The 15,883-nt window shown below is 42.7% G+C and overlaps 1 protein-coding gene across 7 annotated transcripts in view; it reads left to right on the top strand.

Moving 5' to 3' along the window:
• Positions 1–15,883, top strand: part of ASTN2 (astrotactin 2) — an 827,990-nt gene that overhangs the window by 242,364 nt on the left and 569,743 nt on the right. For 3 of the 7 annotated variants that reach the window (XM_070596246.1, XM_070596242.1, XM_070596247.1), the window contains exon 4: positions 131–283. The exons of 2 other annotated variants lie outside the window; for them this stretch is intronic. In XM_070596246.1, the coding sequence (XP_070452347.1) occupies positions 131–283 (153 nt within the window). The remainder of the gene's footprint in view (positions 1–130; positions 284–15,883) is intronic. 2 more of the 7 variants (XM_070596241.1, XM_070596243.1) reach the window with 1 other exon arrangement.

Raw genomic sequence — 15,883 nt, 5'->3', positions numbered from 1 at the left:
GGAACCTGTGGCTTCTGCATCATCACTGGGTCAGGGAGGGAGCTCCAGGGACTCAGGGTGGCCAGGCCCAGTCCTCCAGGGGCTGTGGGTGGGCCAAACCCTAACCACAGCCCCATTGCCCACCCTGTAGCAGCAGCTGAGGCGACGCAGGACACAGTGGAATCCCTGATGCAGAAGTTCAAGGAGAGTTTCCGTGCTAACACGCCCATCGAGATCGGTCAGCTGCAGCCGGCACCGCGCAGCATCTCGGCAGGGAAGCGGAAGCGGAGGAGCAAGTCTCGAGGTAGGCCCTCCCAGCACGTTTGCCAGGATGTCAGTGGGCTGTCCTCAGGTTATGAACATAGCAGGAAGAGCTGTGCCCTCTTCTCTTGCTTCTCTGTGCTCATGGAACTCATGCTGCTGTCTCCCTGATAAGGCATCTCAGCTGAGGCCTTGGGGACAGCAGACCTGTGCCCCTGGGTGTAGAGCTAACCTCTCTGAGCCCCACTTGCCTCATCTAAGAATGGAACGGATCATCCATCTTTCAGAGTGGCTGAGAAGATGAGCAGCAATCTATGGAAAGTGCCTAGTGCAGGACCTGAGCACAGTAGATGCTCTTTAAATCGCAGCTGGTGTCAGTTTGGAGAATGCAAGAGAGGAAGACCATTCCCATGGAAGGCATCCTCAGGTGGAATCCCAGAACAGGGTCTGGGCCCATTCTTTCATAGCCTGAATAATATAGTGGTCAAGTGTAGGAGCATTGTAAATTGGGCAGAACTGGATTCAAATTTCACTTCTGCTGTTAACTAACCATGTCAACTTGGGCAGGTCACTCTACTTCTCTAAGCCACTGCTAACTCACAGAGTTGTTATAATATCTTAGCACAGTGCCCAGCCCAGCATACAATAAAAAATAAATCTTTCCCCGCTTCTCTTTCTCCTCCCATTCTCTCCTCCTCTGCCACCGCCTCCTCATCTCTTTCTTTCTCTGACCTTCTGTATTTGTGTATGAGACAAACACCCTTGTCATTGCCATTTTCCAAACCCCATCTCCTTTTCTTTCAGTCCACTCAATAGTCTCCAGCTGATCACTCTCTCCTTGGTTCTCACTTCTCCAGCCCCTGTAGCCTGGCTCTGATTATGTCACTCTCCTTCTCCCAGAGCTTCAGCGGTAGTCCAGCACCTTCAGAAGTGTTCATGCTCATGAAGATGACATTCAAGGCTGCCACAAAGCTCTGATCTCTCTGCTCTCTCTTCTAAATCCATGTGTTCTCACTGCCATGTTCTTTTCCATGCCATTCTCCCTGCATGAAATCCCCTATCCAGCCCCTGTGAATAATCATTGCCATTTATTGACACTTACTTATTCCAGGCAGCAGGCTGAATGCTATATACATTTTATCTCATTTGATCCTTAGCAACCCTATGAAACAGGTAGCGTGACAATTCCTATCTTATAGATGATGTCACTAAGGCACAGATTGCTGCAGCAACTTGCCCAAAGGGACACCCTAGTAAATAGCAGAGCCAGGAAGAACTAAGCAGTCTGAGACCCAAACATTTTAGCTGAACCACTATGTTTTATACTAGTGAAGTCCCACCTGTCTTTCCAAGCTTAACTTGCATGGCACATTTCCATGAAGATGTCACTGATTATCACAGTCACAGTTCACTCTGAATTCTTCCACATCTTTATACAGATGTTAAGCACTGATTTCATTTTTGTGTAATATAATTTGCTTTTGTCTGGTTCTCTCCTTAGCCAAACAGAGAGTTCTTCGAAGGCAGGGATTGTCTTATTGTTTGAATCATCTTTGCATTTCTGGGCCTGACTCAGTGCCTGCACACACAGTAGACACTTGTTATTTGTTGAGATTATGTCTAGGTCTTAATCCTGTGGAATCCTGTATCCAGAGAAAAACCAAGGTCTGCCCATTAAGCTGAGGTCATAAATCAAGGCAGAAGTTGGTGATGGAGTTCCTTTTGGGAACTCGTGTTGTTACCCCCAGGTTGAACCATTGTGTCATGATAAAGAACAGTTGCTTTGAGGTCCACAATGTCTGGGTGCTAATCCCAGCCCAGTCAATTTCAACTTTGGCTTTAGAAGAGTCACTGGATGTCTCTGAGCCTCAGGTTCCTCTCCTGTAGAGCGGGGATGCCAATCCCTACATCAGAGGGTTGCTCTAAGGACCTGATGAAACGATGGCTATAGACTGCTTTGGAATGCTCAGCTAATGTGTATCAGGAACTGAACAAATGTTATCTTATATTTGTTATGGATTAGCATTCAGGGTCACTTATAATTTCACTCAGCTTTACATATCCATCTTTATCCCCCGACCATTCACCAAGAATCCCCATTCTATATCCTCCCTACAAATACAGCCCCTATAAGTACTCTTGACTCCAAGTCTATAACCTCCTCCCTCTTTGCTACCAATCTTGAACTCATTTCCTTAGTGTCATATTCCAAACATTTTTTATGTCACTGAATTCTTAAAAAAAATTCTTTTTAGGCACCATAACTGTTTTAAGGAGGCACCTACTGTTATGCATTTGGACTGTTCCTAATTTTTCATCATTGTACAGAATGCCACGTGGAAAGCTTTTTTTTTTTTGCATAAAGCTTGACCTTCACTTTGGAATTGCTCTGTTTCCCCCCTTTAGATAAGAATTTCAGAGCTAGATTATTAATGAAAATCTGCTATTTGACTCAGACTTTGATTGGATATCAAGGTAATTTAATTTACAAGTTAGATGGGGCCTAAGAGAACAAATGCAGGAAGAGATTCACTTTTTCCCCCTAAATGTATCTCATATCTGTCTTCTCTTTCTTTGTCACCATTCTGACCCCTGCTGTCTCCCACCTCCTGCTTGCAACCATAGCCTCCTTGACATTCAGTCTCCCCAAAGCAGCCAGAGTAATCGTTTTAGAAACATAAACAAGATAACGTCACTCTCTGGCTTCAAATCATTCAGTGGTTTTCTCCTATCCTTTGAAAACCATCCAAACTCCTTGCCCTGACTTACAGACCCTGTTCCCTCTGGATCTGCTCCTGTCCTCTTCACTCACTTGGCATTTCCTTGTGCTCCAGCCACAGTGACTTCTTTTGTGCTGCATGGACACAGCAAATGTTTTCTCACTTTAGAGTCCAAAAACTTGCTTTTCTTTCTCCTTGACATGCCTCTTTCCACCATCCAGCTGCTCTCTTGGTTGGCCCCTTCTTACCTTTCAGCTCTTAGCTCAAATGTCAGGTCCTCAGAACTCTCTTCCAGGATGACCCCATCTCACGTTTTACTCCTTTCCACCCCCAACTTGCTACCATCTGTGACATGACCCTTTTTTACTCCTTGCACAATATTATGGTCTCAAATTATTTTTGTTTGCTTGTTTACCATCTTCTTCTCAAAAATGTAAGCTTTGTATTCATGAACCTAATACATAGAAAGTACTTAATAAGTGTTTGTTGAGTAAATGATTGTGTTAACCTCAAAGATCTTTGGAAAATGGCTCAGTTTCATAACTTTCAAATTGATGGTGTAAGAGGGATGTAGGATAAACTAAAGCCTCCTGGTACAGACCTCCAGGGGCTCCTGTTTCCCCTGGAGATAGACTCGCTAATGGGTAGCACATTAAACATGCTCAAGTGGATGCTGTTAAAGCAATTTTCAAAATGGCTTAATAACATTGTGCTCATGATTTTGCTGCCACTATTGGGTAAGGTTTTTGCAAGAAAGAGTAAGGATAGCATGTGCCAGCCCTATACTTCCCAACTCACACACTTTGCACAGGTCTTCAAGAAATTCTTGGACCAAAGAATTCCATGGTCAGTAAAAGTTTTGAAAATTCTGCACGCACACTCCCTCTTCCTTTTGGAAATTCCTGAATGCATCATAGTCTGTTAATGACCCTGGGAAGTCCTGCAGTACAGAAAGCTGGGCTCATTTGTTTAGCTCAATGTCTGTGAAGCCATCTTGACCACAGATTCTATTTTTCCCCTTGGAACATGTATTAACATCTTGTGGAACAGAAGCATCCACAGAAACACAACTTTGGAAGTGCTCCGGTAGCCTGTGCTGACAAACCCAAATCCCAAATTTGGTGGTCTAAATTCCCAGTCTTTCACTGTCTATCTCACTGAGGTGGCCGTGGGCCTTCTGGCCCAGAGTGGGAGCACCTGGCGTCTCTCTGCTTCATTAGGCTCCACGCCCAGCCTGTGGTACCCAGCGGTTCCAGGCAGATGGAATGGGTAGTACAGAACCCGTGTTGTGGAATTGAGCACATGGTTAAAAGCAGCTCCAATGTGTTTTTCTAGCTATGGCTTCCTCCTGAGAGGCCTGGTGGATGCCGAAGTGCATCGTCCTTAGGCAGACACAGGAAGGCAGTGGAGATCCGGTTGCTGCCCTCATGTCTGCTACGGGGTTTTATGAGGCAGCTGTTGGATAGTCACCCCCATCGTCCACGGGCAGTAAGAAGGAGATGTTGGCACTCAGATTAAGAGTGGAAGATTTCTATGGATGGGAGGAATTGCTTCCTGAGGTTTAGGTAGTGGTCTTTCAAAGTGAGACTTTGTATTTGAAATTTAATTCCTCCATTGGCTAGCTGAATGATCTTAAGCAAAAGAAGCCATTTTTAGCCTCAATTTTCTTATCTGTAAATTTTGCTAATAATACCAAAATCACAGGCAAGTTGTGAGATAATGCCTGCAAAATGCTTAGCCAAGTGCCTGGCCCGTGATTGACCCTCAGTGAAAGGTAACTAATATTATCGTTGTCGTCAGAGTCTTGTTCATTTGGCCTCCGGAGGCTCACAAATCCATCCTCTCCTCCCTGGACGGTTGCCTCCAACTTGGTTGATGTTTCATTATCCCTCATCCAGATTCCTGCAGCAGCCTCTTCATCCACGAATCCGTCTTCCACCCTGGCAGCTGGAGTGATCTTTTGCAGACACACTAAATCTGGTCATGTCACTCTCCTGCCTAAAAGGTTTTCCTGATATTCTGTCACTTGCACTGGGGGCTTCTCAAGCTTTTGCAGTGAAGTCTTCCTAACAGTAAATGAGAATCAACACACCCGCTAAAGGTCTGCAGCTGTGTTTGAAAGACATCGGTCATAACCCCCAAATTCCGGATGCCATCTAAAAAAAAAATCCATGCCATTCTATTTCATAATAGGTGCATATTTATTCTAGTTTAAATTATAGTATTCATCAGTTAAATTATGTAACATTTTCTCAAGTCTTTAGGTAGTGTTGATATCCCAGGAAGAAGAACCATATTTATGCTGATTATACTAGGATGATACGGTACCATCTTCAAAGGGTTTCCGTAGGATCAAATGAGATAATGCCTGTCAATCACTGAGCACAGAGCCAGACAAAAGGTGCACATTGAACATGTGTGCTCTATTATTTTATTATTCATTATTCTTATCACTACTATTTTATTATTACTCTTATTTTTGTCAGTATCATTACCCATTAAGGATAAATTTATCCAATTTTAGAAGCAAGAGTCTATAGGATGAAGGGCACACTGTTTAACAGGATTAAAAAGTTGCCACAGCCTGCTACCCAAGGCTCCTTCCTGACCTGGACTCCCGACTACCTCTAGCTCCCTCTGAGTCTTAGCCATTGTATCCTGCAGCCTCCAGCACACTGGCCTTTTTTCCTTTCTCCCAACATGTTTTGCTTTCCAAGTCTGACTGCTGATCGTGGTCTGCCTAAAAGGCCCTCCCCTTCTCCCTTCTCGGCTCCATGCAGCAAATTGCTACTCATTTTTCAAAACCCAGTTTCAAAGTCTTCTCTGTGAAGACCCCACCCTGCCCACCCTCAGCCCTGACCCCAGCTGAGTGATCCACTCCTTTCTCTGGGCACTTACAGCCCCCATGCTGCTTTCTATCACAGCCCTGTTACGGTCCATCGTAAATACACGTGAACACATCTGTCTTCCTCCTCAACTCTGAGAGTCCCATGATGGAAAGGACAGTGATTTGTGTTGCTCTGTAACCCAAATGCCTAACACAGAACTGGCATAGAGTAGCAATTGGCTGAATGGGAGGATATATTAATAGACAGATGAATGGATAGACGGATGGATGGATGGATGGATGAGTGAATAAAAGGAGATAGTTGGGAGCCTCACAGAAGACAAAGGGTTAAGGAGATGTGGTACAACCAGCATCTTTTGAGCATTTAGTATGTTCTTGGTACTGTGCTCATCACACAGATTGTCTTATGTAAAAGATCTCAATATCCCCATAAGGTAAGTACTATAATTATCCCCATTCTATAAAAGAGGAAACTCAAGCTTAGACTGGCTGAGTTACTTGCCCAAGTTTACACAGCTAGTAGATTGTGGAGCTGTGAATTCAGAGCCCAGGCAGAGCCTGCATTTCAGTTCTCAGATGACTTGAGTACTAGTCTTTGCAGCCTGGCTAAGATATTTGACCTGCGAAATTGCACCAGCCCAGTCTAGATACTGGAAGGAAGTGGTTTTAGCTTCTCTTGCATTGGCAAGATTTCTGTATCATCAGTGCTGTTGTAAGAGGGATCAGGAGCCACAAGGTTCTGGAAGGTGAGGCATCTCTCTCTCTGGGCTAATAAAGAGTCAGGACTTCCCCCTTTAGGCCCTCTCTGGCCCCAGGGAGCCAGTACCAAGTGCTCAGGAGCAGCATCCCCAGTGGTTATATCACTGTCTGGTGCTCCGTGCATTTTTTTAAGGCACTCACCCAACTTTTTTTGGTATGTCATATGTGTAGAGGATATGCCACCCAGATCTCTATACATGACCACTTCATCATTTAGTGAAGGACTAAGGGGATCAGACATATGCACCACAATGGGATACAAGGGGAAGTGGTGTGGGGGTGACCTAGTGTGTTTACTAAATTGGAAGAAAAATTAAAGAAGGCTTCACAGAGGTGGCCCTTGAAGAATGCACTGGTGTTAACTAGGGAGACAGGTTGGAAAGACATTGCTAGTAGAAGAAAGAAAAGATGCAAAGTCATGTGGAAGTGACACTGTGCAGAGCATTATGGGAATATCTATGAACAAAGCAGATGCTAGTGAGCTAGGCAGATACCAGATCCACCGCCAGAGCCAGGCCCTGGACTTCGCTTTCATGATTCCCAGCTGTGTCCCCACACTGGGAGGAGAGGCACATTCTGGCTCCTTTATCCTCCCTGATAGATAAGCCCCGATGTGCTCTTTTATTGTGGGACACTGTTCTTAGAATGCATGCATTATTAGTTTTTTTCCTGTTTATTAGTAACTGGCTAGGAATTATTCACTTAGTTGGAGGAAAATATTCAGAAACATTAATGGCTTTCAATTATTTGCCTTATTGGGTTGTTCCTATGATTAAATATTGAACAGGCAGCCCCAGGATCAGTCTTTATTTCTTTGGTTGCCATCTCTGTTCCCCCACCCCTCTGTCACCTTGGCAGCCTTCCCTTCCTACCAAGGAGTTTGGGGTGGTGCTCATTGCCCCTCTTCCCAAAGGAAGTTTTGAAACTACATCGTCAAAATGAAGTTAACTTGAAACCATCAGTTACAGGGATAGAAAGAAGACTGGACAGCTACGTGGAGTCTGGCCCTAAGTCTGTGATGAAATAACCCCCTTTTGTTCACCTCTGCCATTTCTCCTGCTTGATTTTCCTCCCCCACTCCATTGCCACATGCCAAATGCCTGCTCTTCCTTCAGAATAAAGCCTTAAAGCTACTTTCTTCATGAAGTCTTTTCAAATTGTTCCCAAATGAAAGTCATGCATACTCCTCCAAACTTTGATATCCTCTTCTCTCTATTGCTTCTGATATTGGTCATTTATTACCCTTTATTAGAGTAATTTATGGCCACTTCTCTTCTCCTTTAATTAATCTCAAGTGCAGTGACTATGTCCAGGTCACGCCTGTGCTTCCATTGACTTGCCTAGTTCCTGACAAATAGCAGATGCTCAATTAATGCTTGATGAATTAATGGGTGATTAATCAAACAGGCTGCATAATCTTGGACAAGGCCTTCAACTCTCCAGACCTCAGTGTGCCCATCTAAGAAGCTGTGTGGCTTTGTGGAAATGAGCTCAGATTCTGGAGTTGGACAGATGTGGATTCACACCCCGGTTCTACCTCTGATTTGCTCAACTTTGAGAAATGAATTGTTGTGCTAAACTGTCATTACCTAATCTGCAAATGATACAACTGGCCACCTCCTATGGAGGCTGGGAGGATTAGAGTTAATGTATGTAAAGTGCTGTGCAGGTCACACTTAACATAGTAAGTACCTAATAAATCTTTGCTGCTAATTTGGAAAACAAAGGTGATGGGCTAGGTAATTTCCACAGGTCTCCTTCAACTCAAATGGGCTTTGATTATAAATCCCATTGAAAAGCATTGTTGTCTATTGAAGAGTCCAGTTTTTGGAGTCAGAAAATCCTGGTTTGAACCCCAGCTCTTGAGGGCAGTGTGACCTTAGGAAACTGCTTAATCTTTTTGGGATTCCATCTGCAGGACCTGGAGATGTGATAATTCCTGCCATTCCTGTTTCCTAGGGCTGTTGTGAGAATGTGCTAGAACGCTTATGGAAATCCTCCTGTAAAGCGCTCTATAGATTAGCGGCATCCTGGAATCAGAAGCTTGACACCTTCAATGACGAGAATGACATGTATATTTGATCCAGGGGGCCTTTTTCCTGGGGCCCTGGCTCCCCCTTTCCTGACCACAGGTCCACCCCAAGAGTTGCTGCCAGGCCAGTACCACCAGGTCACATTGGACTGGGTGTGGGGGAGCTGATTTGCAGTCAGAGCATGCAGCCACCTCCATAAATCTTCCCTAGTGTGTCTTTCAGAGAATTTTGTGTTTCTGAAAGTGTGTCTCCTCCAGGCGGTTTTCCTTGCCCGTTTGAAATATGTCAGGGGGCTGTCAGTCAATTCCGTCAGGCCTGGCCGGGTGGTGAGGTAACCACAAGCAGCCTTAGTAGAAGGCTCTGGACCAGGTCTTGGTGGGGCCTGAGGACACAATTCTAGGATATTTCTTTCATCAGAATGGTACGATGCTATGTCAGTAAGAGTTGTGGCATAATGAAGCACCCTGAAACTTTGTGACTTAAAGTAGCAACCATTGATTTGGCTCTTAATTCAAGTCAAATGTTAGGGCTGGGCTCGGCTGGGCAGTTCTTCTTTTTTTTTTTTTTTTTTTTATTAATGTTATGATAGATTACAACCTTGTGAGATTTCAGTTGTACATTTTTGTTAGTCATGTTGTGGGTACACCACTTCTCCCTCCGTACCCTCCCCCCACCCCCCCTTTTCCCTGGTAACCACCGATCAGATCTCCTTATCAATATGCTAATTTCCACCTATGAGTGGCAGTTCTTCTGATCCAGTGGGGCAGACTCAGCTGACCTTGGTCATGTTGTCAGCTAGCTCTCCGAGGCTGAGTCACATGGCAGACTCATGTGACTCATGGCAGACTCCAAAAATGGCAAGAACAGGAGCTGCAAAGCCTTTTGAGGCTGAAACTCGGAAGGTGCACATCATTCTTTGTGCTTTGTTCTGTTGCTCACAGCAAGTCACAAGGCCATCTCACATTCAAGGGATGGAGGAAGAGAGTTCATCAGTTGAAGGCAGAAGGAGCAAATCATTGGAATGACTTTTGCAACCTACAAGCATTGACATTTTATTAAGCCTCTATTTTATGTTAAACCCTGGGCTGATCCTCAACACCCTGTGAAGTAAGCATAATTATTCCCGATTTGCTGATGGAAAAACTGGGGCCATGTGAAGGAACTTCTATAATGTGGTACAGCTGGCCAAGGGAGGAGACGATCCTTGATTGTGATCATTTTATAGCTGATCTAAAGACTGTACTATTTTTTCTTTTACCTTTTCCAGCGTGCCTCTCTCCATTTTTTAAAAATTTAAAAAAATTTTTTTACATTTTTTTTTTTTGAGGAAGATCAGCCCTGAGCTAACGTCTGCCTCTAATCCTCCTCTTTTTTGCTGAGAAAGACTGGCCCTAAGCTAACATCCGTGCCCATCTTCTTCTACTTTATATGTGGGACACCTGCTACAGCATGGCTTGCCAAGCAGTGTGTAGGTCTGTACCCAGGATCCGAACCAGAGAACCCCAGGCCACTGAAGTGGAATGTACGAACTTAACCACTGTGCCAGCCCAGTGCCTCTCTTTAACAGTGCTAAAGAGGTTTGGATCTCAAGCCATTGTTAGATACAGCATGGCTTGTGATGTATGGAAGGGCGATTCATTTGGATCCTGGATCCATCCTTGCAAGGGCCTATGATCTAGTGCAGGGTCAGCAATTTTTTTTGAGTAAAGGGCCAGATAGTAAACACTTCAGGGCTTACTGACCAAGAGGCAAACTTGAGGATAGTATGCGGGCACTTTTATAATGAGAGAAAATTTTCCACAAATTTTTATTAACAAAATTCAAAACATAATAACTAAGTATTACTTTTTTGGTAATAGAGTTCTACTAATGAGAAGAACGGAATTTATTTATGGACATTAAATATGAATTTCATATAATTTTCATGCCTTAACATATTATTCTTATTTTGATTTGTTTTAATCACTTAAAGATATAAAAATATTCTTAGCTCCTGGGCCATATGAAAACGGACAGTGGGCCAGATTTGGCCCTCAACCTCTGGTGTAATGGAGCATCTCAGATTTGGACTCAGAGAATCCAGGTGTAAGGAGTGAGGAGGGAATGCAGAGCCCTGGCTATGAATTTAGAAGCCAATGTCATGGTGACTCCAGAGGGGCAGTAGGGGGTATGGGATGAAAGTAAAGAGAAAGCACCAGCAAAGAAAAAAATGAAAGATAACATTATGGAAATAAGCCCAAAGCATCAGTAATCACAATACATGTAATTCGCATATTGAAATTCAGAGATAGATAATATTAAGCAAAATTTAGTTATATGCTGTTTACCAAAGATTTTCATAAATCATAAAGACACAAAAAGTTTGAGAGTGAAGAGAAAGGAAAAAGATATGCTAGGCAAATACTAATCAAATGAAAGATTGGGGAGATGTATAAATATATGGCAAAATACTTCTGTAAAAAAAGCCATTGGAGTCTTGATAGGGATTGCATTGAATCTGTAGATTGCTTTGGGCACTATGGACATTGTAACGATATTAATTCTTGCAGTCTTTGAGGATGAGATACCTTTCCATTTGTTTGCATCATCTTCAATTTTTTTCATCAGTGTCTTGTAGTTTTCAATGTAGAGATCTTTCATCACCTTGGTTAAATTTATTCCTAAGTATTTTACTGGCTTTTTGTTTTTTGGGGATTTTTTTGGTGAGGAAGATTGGCCCTGAGCTAACGTCTCTTGCCAATCTCTCTCTTTTTGCTTGAGGAAGATTGTCCTTGAGCTAACATCTGTGCCAGTCTTCCTCTATTTTGTATGTGGGATGCCTGCCACAGCATAGCTTGATGAGCAGTGCATACATCTGTGCCCTGGATTCAAACCTGTGAACCCCAGGCTGCTGAAGTGGAGCACATGAACTTAACCACTACGCCACCAGGTGGGCCCCATTTATTGTTTTTGATGCTATTATAAACAGGATCATTTCTTTATTTCCTTTAAAGTAATTTGTTGTTTGTGTATAGAAACTCTACTGATTTTTGTATGTTCATTTTGTATCCTGCAACTTTGCTGAATGTGTTGATTAGATCTCACACATTTTTGGTGGAGTCTTTAGGATTTTCTAAATATAAAATCATGTCTTCTTTACAAAATAAACTTTACAATAATAAGAAACAAAAAAATCCTTAGGAATAAAGAAGGTCACTAATCATAAAAAGAACAGTTCACCAGGAGACAAATGAAATCTGTGATTACATACAGAAACAGCACAGCCTCAAAATATATAAAGAAAAAATTGAGAGAAGTACAATGACAAGTTGATGAATACTGTTCAAAGTGGAAGACTCTTTACAGAAATCTCCCCGTTAGATCAAGCAGGAAAAGAAATAATAATAATATAGATAAATTGAACTTTACTATTAAAAATATAATCAAATGACATATAAAATTCTGTGTCCAAGTATTAGAGTTTAAAGATTTTTTTGCAAGAAGTGAAAAATTCTTTTTATGGGTCTTCACATCTTATGACTTCAATTTTCTGGCTTTGTCCCAATTTCCTGAAATTTTATTTTATTTTCAATGATGACTCTTTGCAACATTTATGACTAAATCTAGTTTAATTTTTATCCCTCTGAAAGACATTTCTTTCAATTGGGAGTGGGAGTAGGGAGAAGCAGTCTATGTGCACTGACTTTGTTTTGGTTTTGCTGCTTTAGGGAGAAGAGAGTGTAGGGGAGGTTGTGGTTAAAGGAAAGCACTTCCGGAACAATGGTCACTGTCAAGGCAAAATAGTGATATTTTGTGTGAATCCATATCCATCATATTTTTCCTTCAGGACATGGAATTAGTCCATTTTGTCAAGATAGCCTCTGGAATTAGAAAGGCCCAGTATATGGTCTAATTGTGAAGGTTTTTGGGGAACAGCTCTAACGTCCCACCTCCTCCTGTATCTGTGTCAGCCTAGTTACCTTGCCAAAGGAGTCGGCCGAGAAGGGTTGAGGTGAACGACGTTGCGTCATTAGTAGCAACCTTCACTTGAGGAAATCATCCTGCTTTCAGGCAGACTATAGGGAAATAACTTGACACGATCTTGACAACTCAAGAGTAGGCAGTGACAGTGATAATTACAGCATCCCAGAATGGGTAGGATTCCTAATCAACTCTGGCCTTCTGACTAATATCAGCTTCTGTGGTCCTAGCACGTTCCCTGCCATAGGATGAATCTCTTCCTAACTTCTCTTTAGTGCTGCTGCTGATTCTCATTTCTAGGATTCTAGCCCCTCCTGCTACGTCCCTCCCCGGGGCCTCCAACCTGACTTCCATTCATTCTTTCAACTAAGTGCCTTCCATGTGTGAGGCACCACGTTAGGTCCTGAGACTGCAGTGGAACACTAGACATACAAGATTCTCATCTCTATGGGTCTTATAGTATGGAGGAGAAACAGGCAGGCAATCAGTCAAGCAAGGGTGCATTCAAGTGCAAAGTTACAAATTGTTATAAGTGCACTGGAGGAGATGACTTTGGTGTTGACATTTTAGCCATCCACCAAGCCTGCAATGAAACCAATTAGCCTTCCTATTCCTTGCCTTGGTTGGAAACCATCACTGCCCATGACTCCCCCAGCAAAGATGGCGTTACAGGAGGAATGAATCTCAAGGCTAATGTGGTTTGTTTGTATTCTATTTCTTACTTTGGGGCATATATCTGATTGGAAACAACAGCAGTAATTGGTCAATGATTTTGTGCCAATCACTGTTCTAGGTGCTTTCAAATGTATTATTGTAACCGCCCTTCTAGAACCCTCTTTTGTAAAGGAAATTGATATTCAGAGACATGAAGTAAGTTGCCCAAGCGCACATGGTCAGTCAGTGATGGATCCTGGACATGAACTTAGATCTTTCTGCTTCCAATGTCACTGTCCTTTCTCCTACATTGTAGCTGTGTCCATCCGCAGTTCCTGCCTCCAAAACTTGCATTCATTACACCTGTGTGTGGTCTCTGCCCATTCACAGGCCTACGAGGTTAGCTAAAATTCAGTAGAAATGAAGGCAGCCACAAAAAATGGGTCCTTTCCTAAAACCTCTAATTACCCTGGTGGGATTTGCATTCATTTTCTTGCCTAATTATTATTAAGAATATGCCATCTGCGTGAATTAGATTTTATGATTTTCTTGTAAACTTTGGTGCAATTTAACTTAAAATAATCTAACCTTTAATCTCATTTCGTGATGGCAAACGTTGGTTTGGTGTACAAGGTCTAATTGCCCTCCCCACATGTGAGAAATCCAAATGTAGCTAAACATTAAGGTTAAATGATGATATCACAACTTACTCAGTTTGCATTTTACATCCAATTGAAAACACAAACCCCTCGCCTCATTAATCCTTTGCAATTCAATTTTTCCCCCCCTAAATGAAATGATCCTTTTGGGACACATTTATATCCTTTTAACAGCCGCCTGACAGTTCTGCTGATGGAGTTTGTATCCAACTTTGTTACTGGATAGTGACAACTTGTGCTGACGGATATGTGTACATAATTATTCTCTCGCAGTTAGATTTAATTAATGCTTACCCTCATCATGATCTTGCAGCGAGCAAGCACTCTCTGCAGGAGCAGTTAATAGCAAAAGGATTTCCTTTTTAGCCAAGAGAGACTCCAAAAGGCTTTGTAAAACTCTTATACTTTTTTTTTAAGAGGAAAAAAAAAATGCATGCAAGCCTGTTTTATTTCTTCCCTCTCCAAATGAGTGCCACATGTGAATGGATTTGAGGCTACATATGGGGATGGGGTTGTTACACCTCATTTCAGACTAAGCATCGCTAATATGAGCAGCTCCGACAGACCCACAAGGAAGATGTATATTTCTTAATATCTTGGCTTAGCATTGAGGTGTCCTTGCTTCATTTTGTTTATGTCTCTGTACAAAATATGTATGTGTGTGTTTTTCTAACCAACTGGCTCCCCAAATGCCACCCAGAGTTCAGTAATAAATAGCTGTGTGAGAGAGGAGATATTAAGAAGAAATGACGGGGGAGACAAAGGGAGTTTGAAGAGAAGATTTCGAAAGAGGTTATTAGGAAGTTTGTAATAAGGAGAGGGAGTGTGTACTTATAAAACCCCATTAGATGGGAATACTTCACAAATAATCTGTCCCCGTCCAGGCTTGTGAAATATTCATGTGCCATTTGCTTTTTATTATCTTAATGGCAATTCCTTGTGTTTGCAGACAGCGTTAAGATTTTACAACAAATTTTCATATCCATTATCTTATTGATCGTTGTGACAACCCTGTGAGGTGAGCAGAGAAGCACTCTCAGATGAGGAGACTGAGGCTCAGAGAGGTTGAGTTACTTGCCCATAGTCACACAGCTGGAATGTAAAAGAACCTGTCACTGAAGCCACAGCTTCTAAAGCCAAATCCAACTGTCTTCACTACCTTACGCCACCTCCCTTTAGGTTTGAAAATGCACACGGGGAAGATTTAAGTGAGCGGCTTGAATAGCAATCCCTCTTTGCCTTCATCTGTCTTGCTAAAGCATCAGCAGACTCTCAGCTAAAAGATACCATCTAAGCTGAGAGGAATATGATGCTACTTACTTTAATGATTACATGCAATATTAATGATCATCATGACTGTGCGTTATTATGGGAGATTTCATCAAGGAAGATGCAAGAGGCCTCCAGTAAAATGTGGCCACTTTGGAGCAAAAGGAAACCCCCTCTTTCTCCGTTATGTGAAACACTGCTTAAAGGCCTTGACCTTGAACCCTAAAGAAGCCTAAAATAAAATATACAAATAAAATAAAATGTAGAAATTCAGGACAGTGGAATGCGAGATGAGTACTTAGACATCACCCCATAATAGAGATGAGAAGGCTGAGGCGCAGAGGAGGAAAGTGACATCTCTACCCTGAGTTAGTGGCAGATCTGGGCCCCCACCTTGGTTTACTGACTCTCAGTTCAGGTCTCTACTACACAATAGCTATAAGCTTAAGCTGGAAGAGACCTAAGAAATCTGCTCAATTCAACAAATATTGTTTGCGCGAGTGTTATGTGCCTGGCATGCTAACTGCTGTGATTGCATCAGCCTATAGAAGCACTGACGGGCATGGTATAGAGACGGGAGGAGGGAATACGGCTACTCACCCTCATGGGTAAAGAAGAATGTGGACTTGTTTCCCGGAGAAGTCCAAGTCCAAATTTAAACAAGATGACCTTAGAGAAGAGGGCCGAGGAGAGGTGGAGTGGGGAGGGCTGGGGAGGTGTGAGGAGCAAGGAGTGTCAGCC

This window comes from Equus przewalskii, chromosome 26 (assembly GCF_037783145.1).
Source record: "Equus przewalskii isolate Varuska chromosome 26, EquPr2, whole genome shotgun sequence".
Lineage (NCBI taxonomy): Eukaryota > Metazoa > Chordata > Mammalia > Perissodactyla > Equidae > Equus > Equus przewalskii.
Note: the sequence above shows the minus strand (reverse complement) of the source record. Positions and strands in the feature narration are given on the sequence as shown.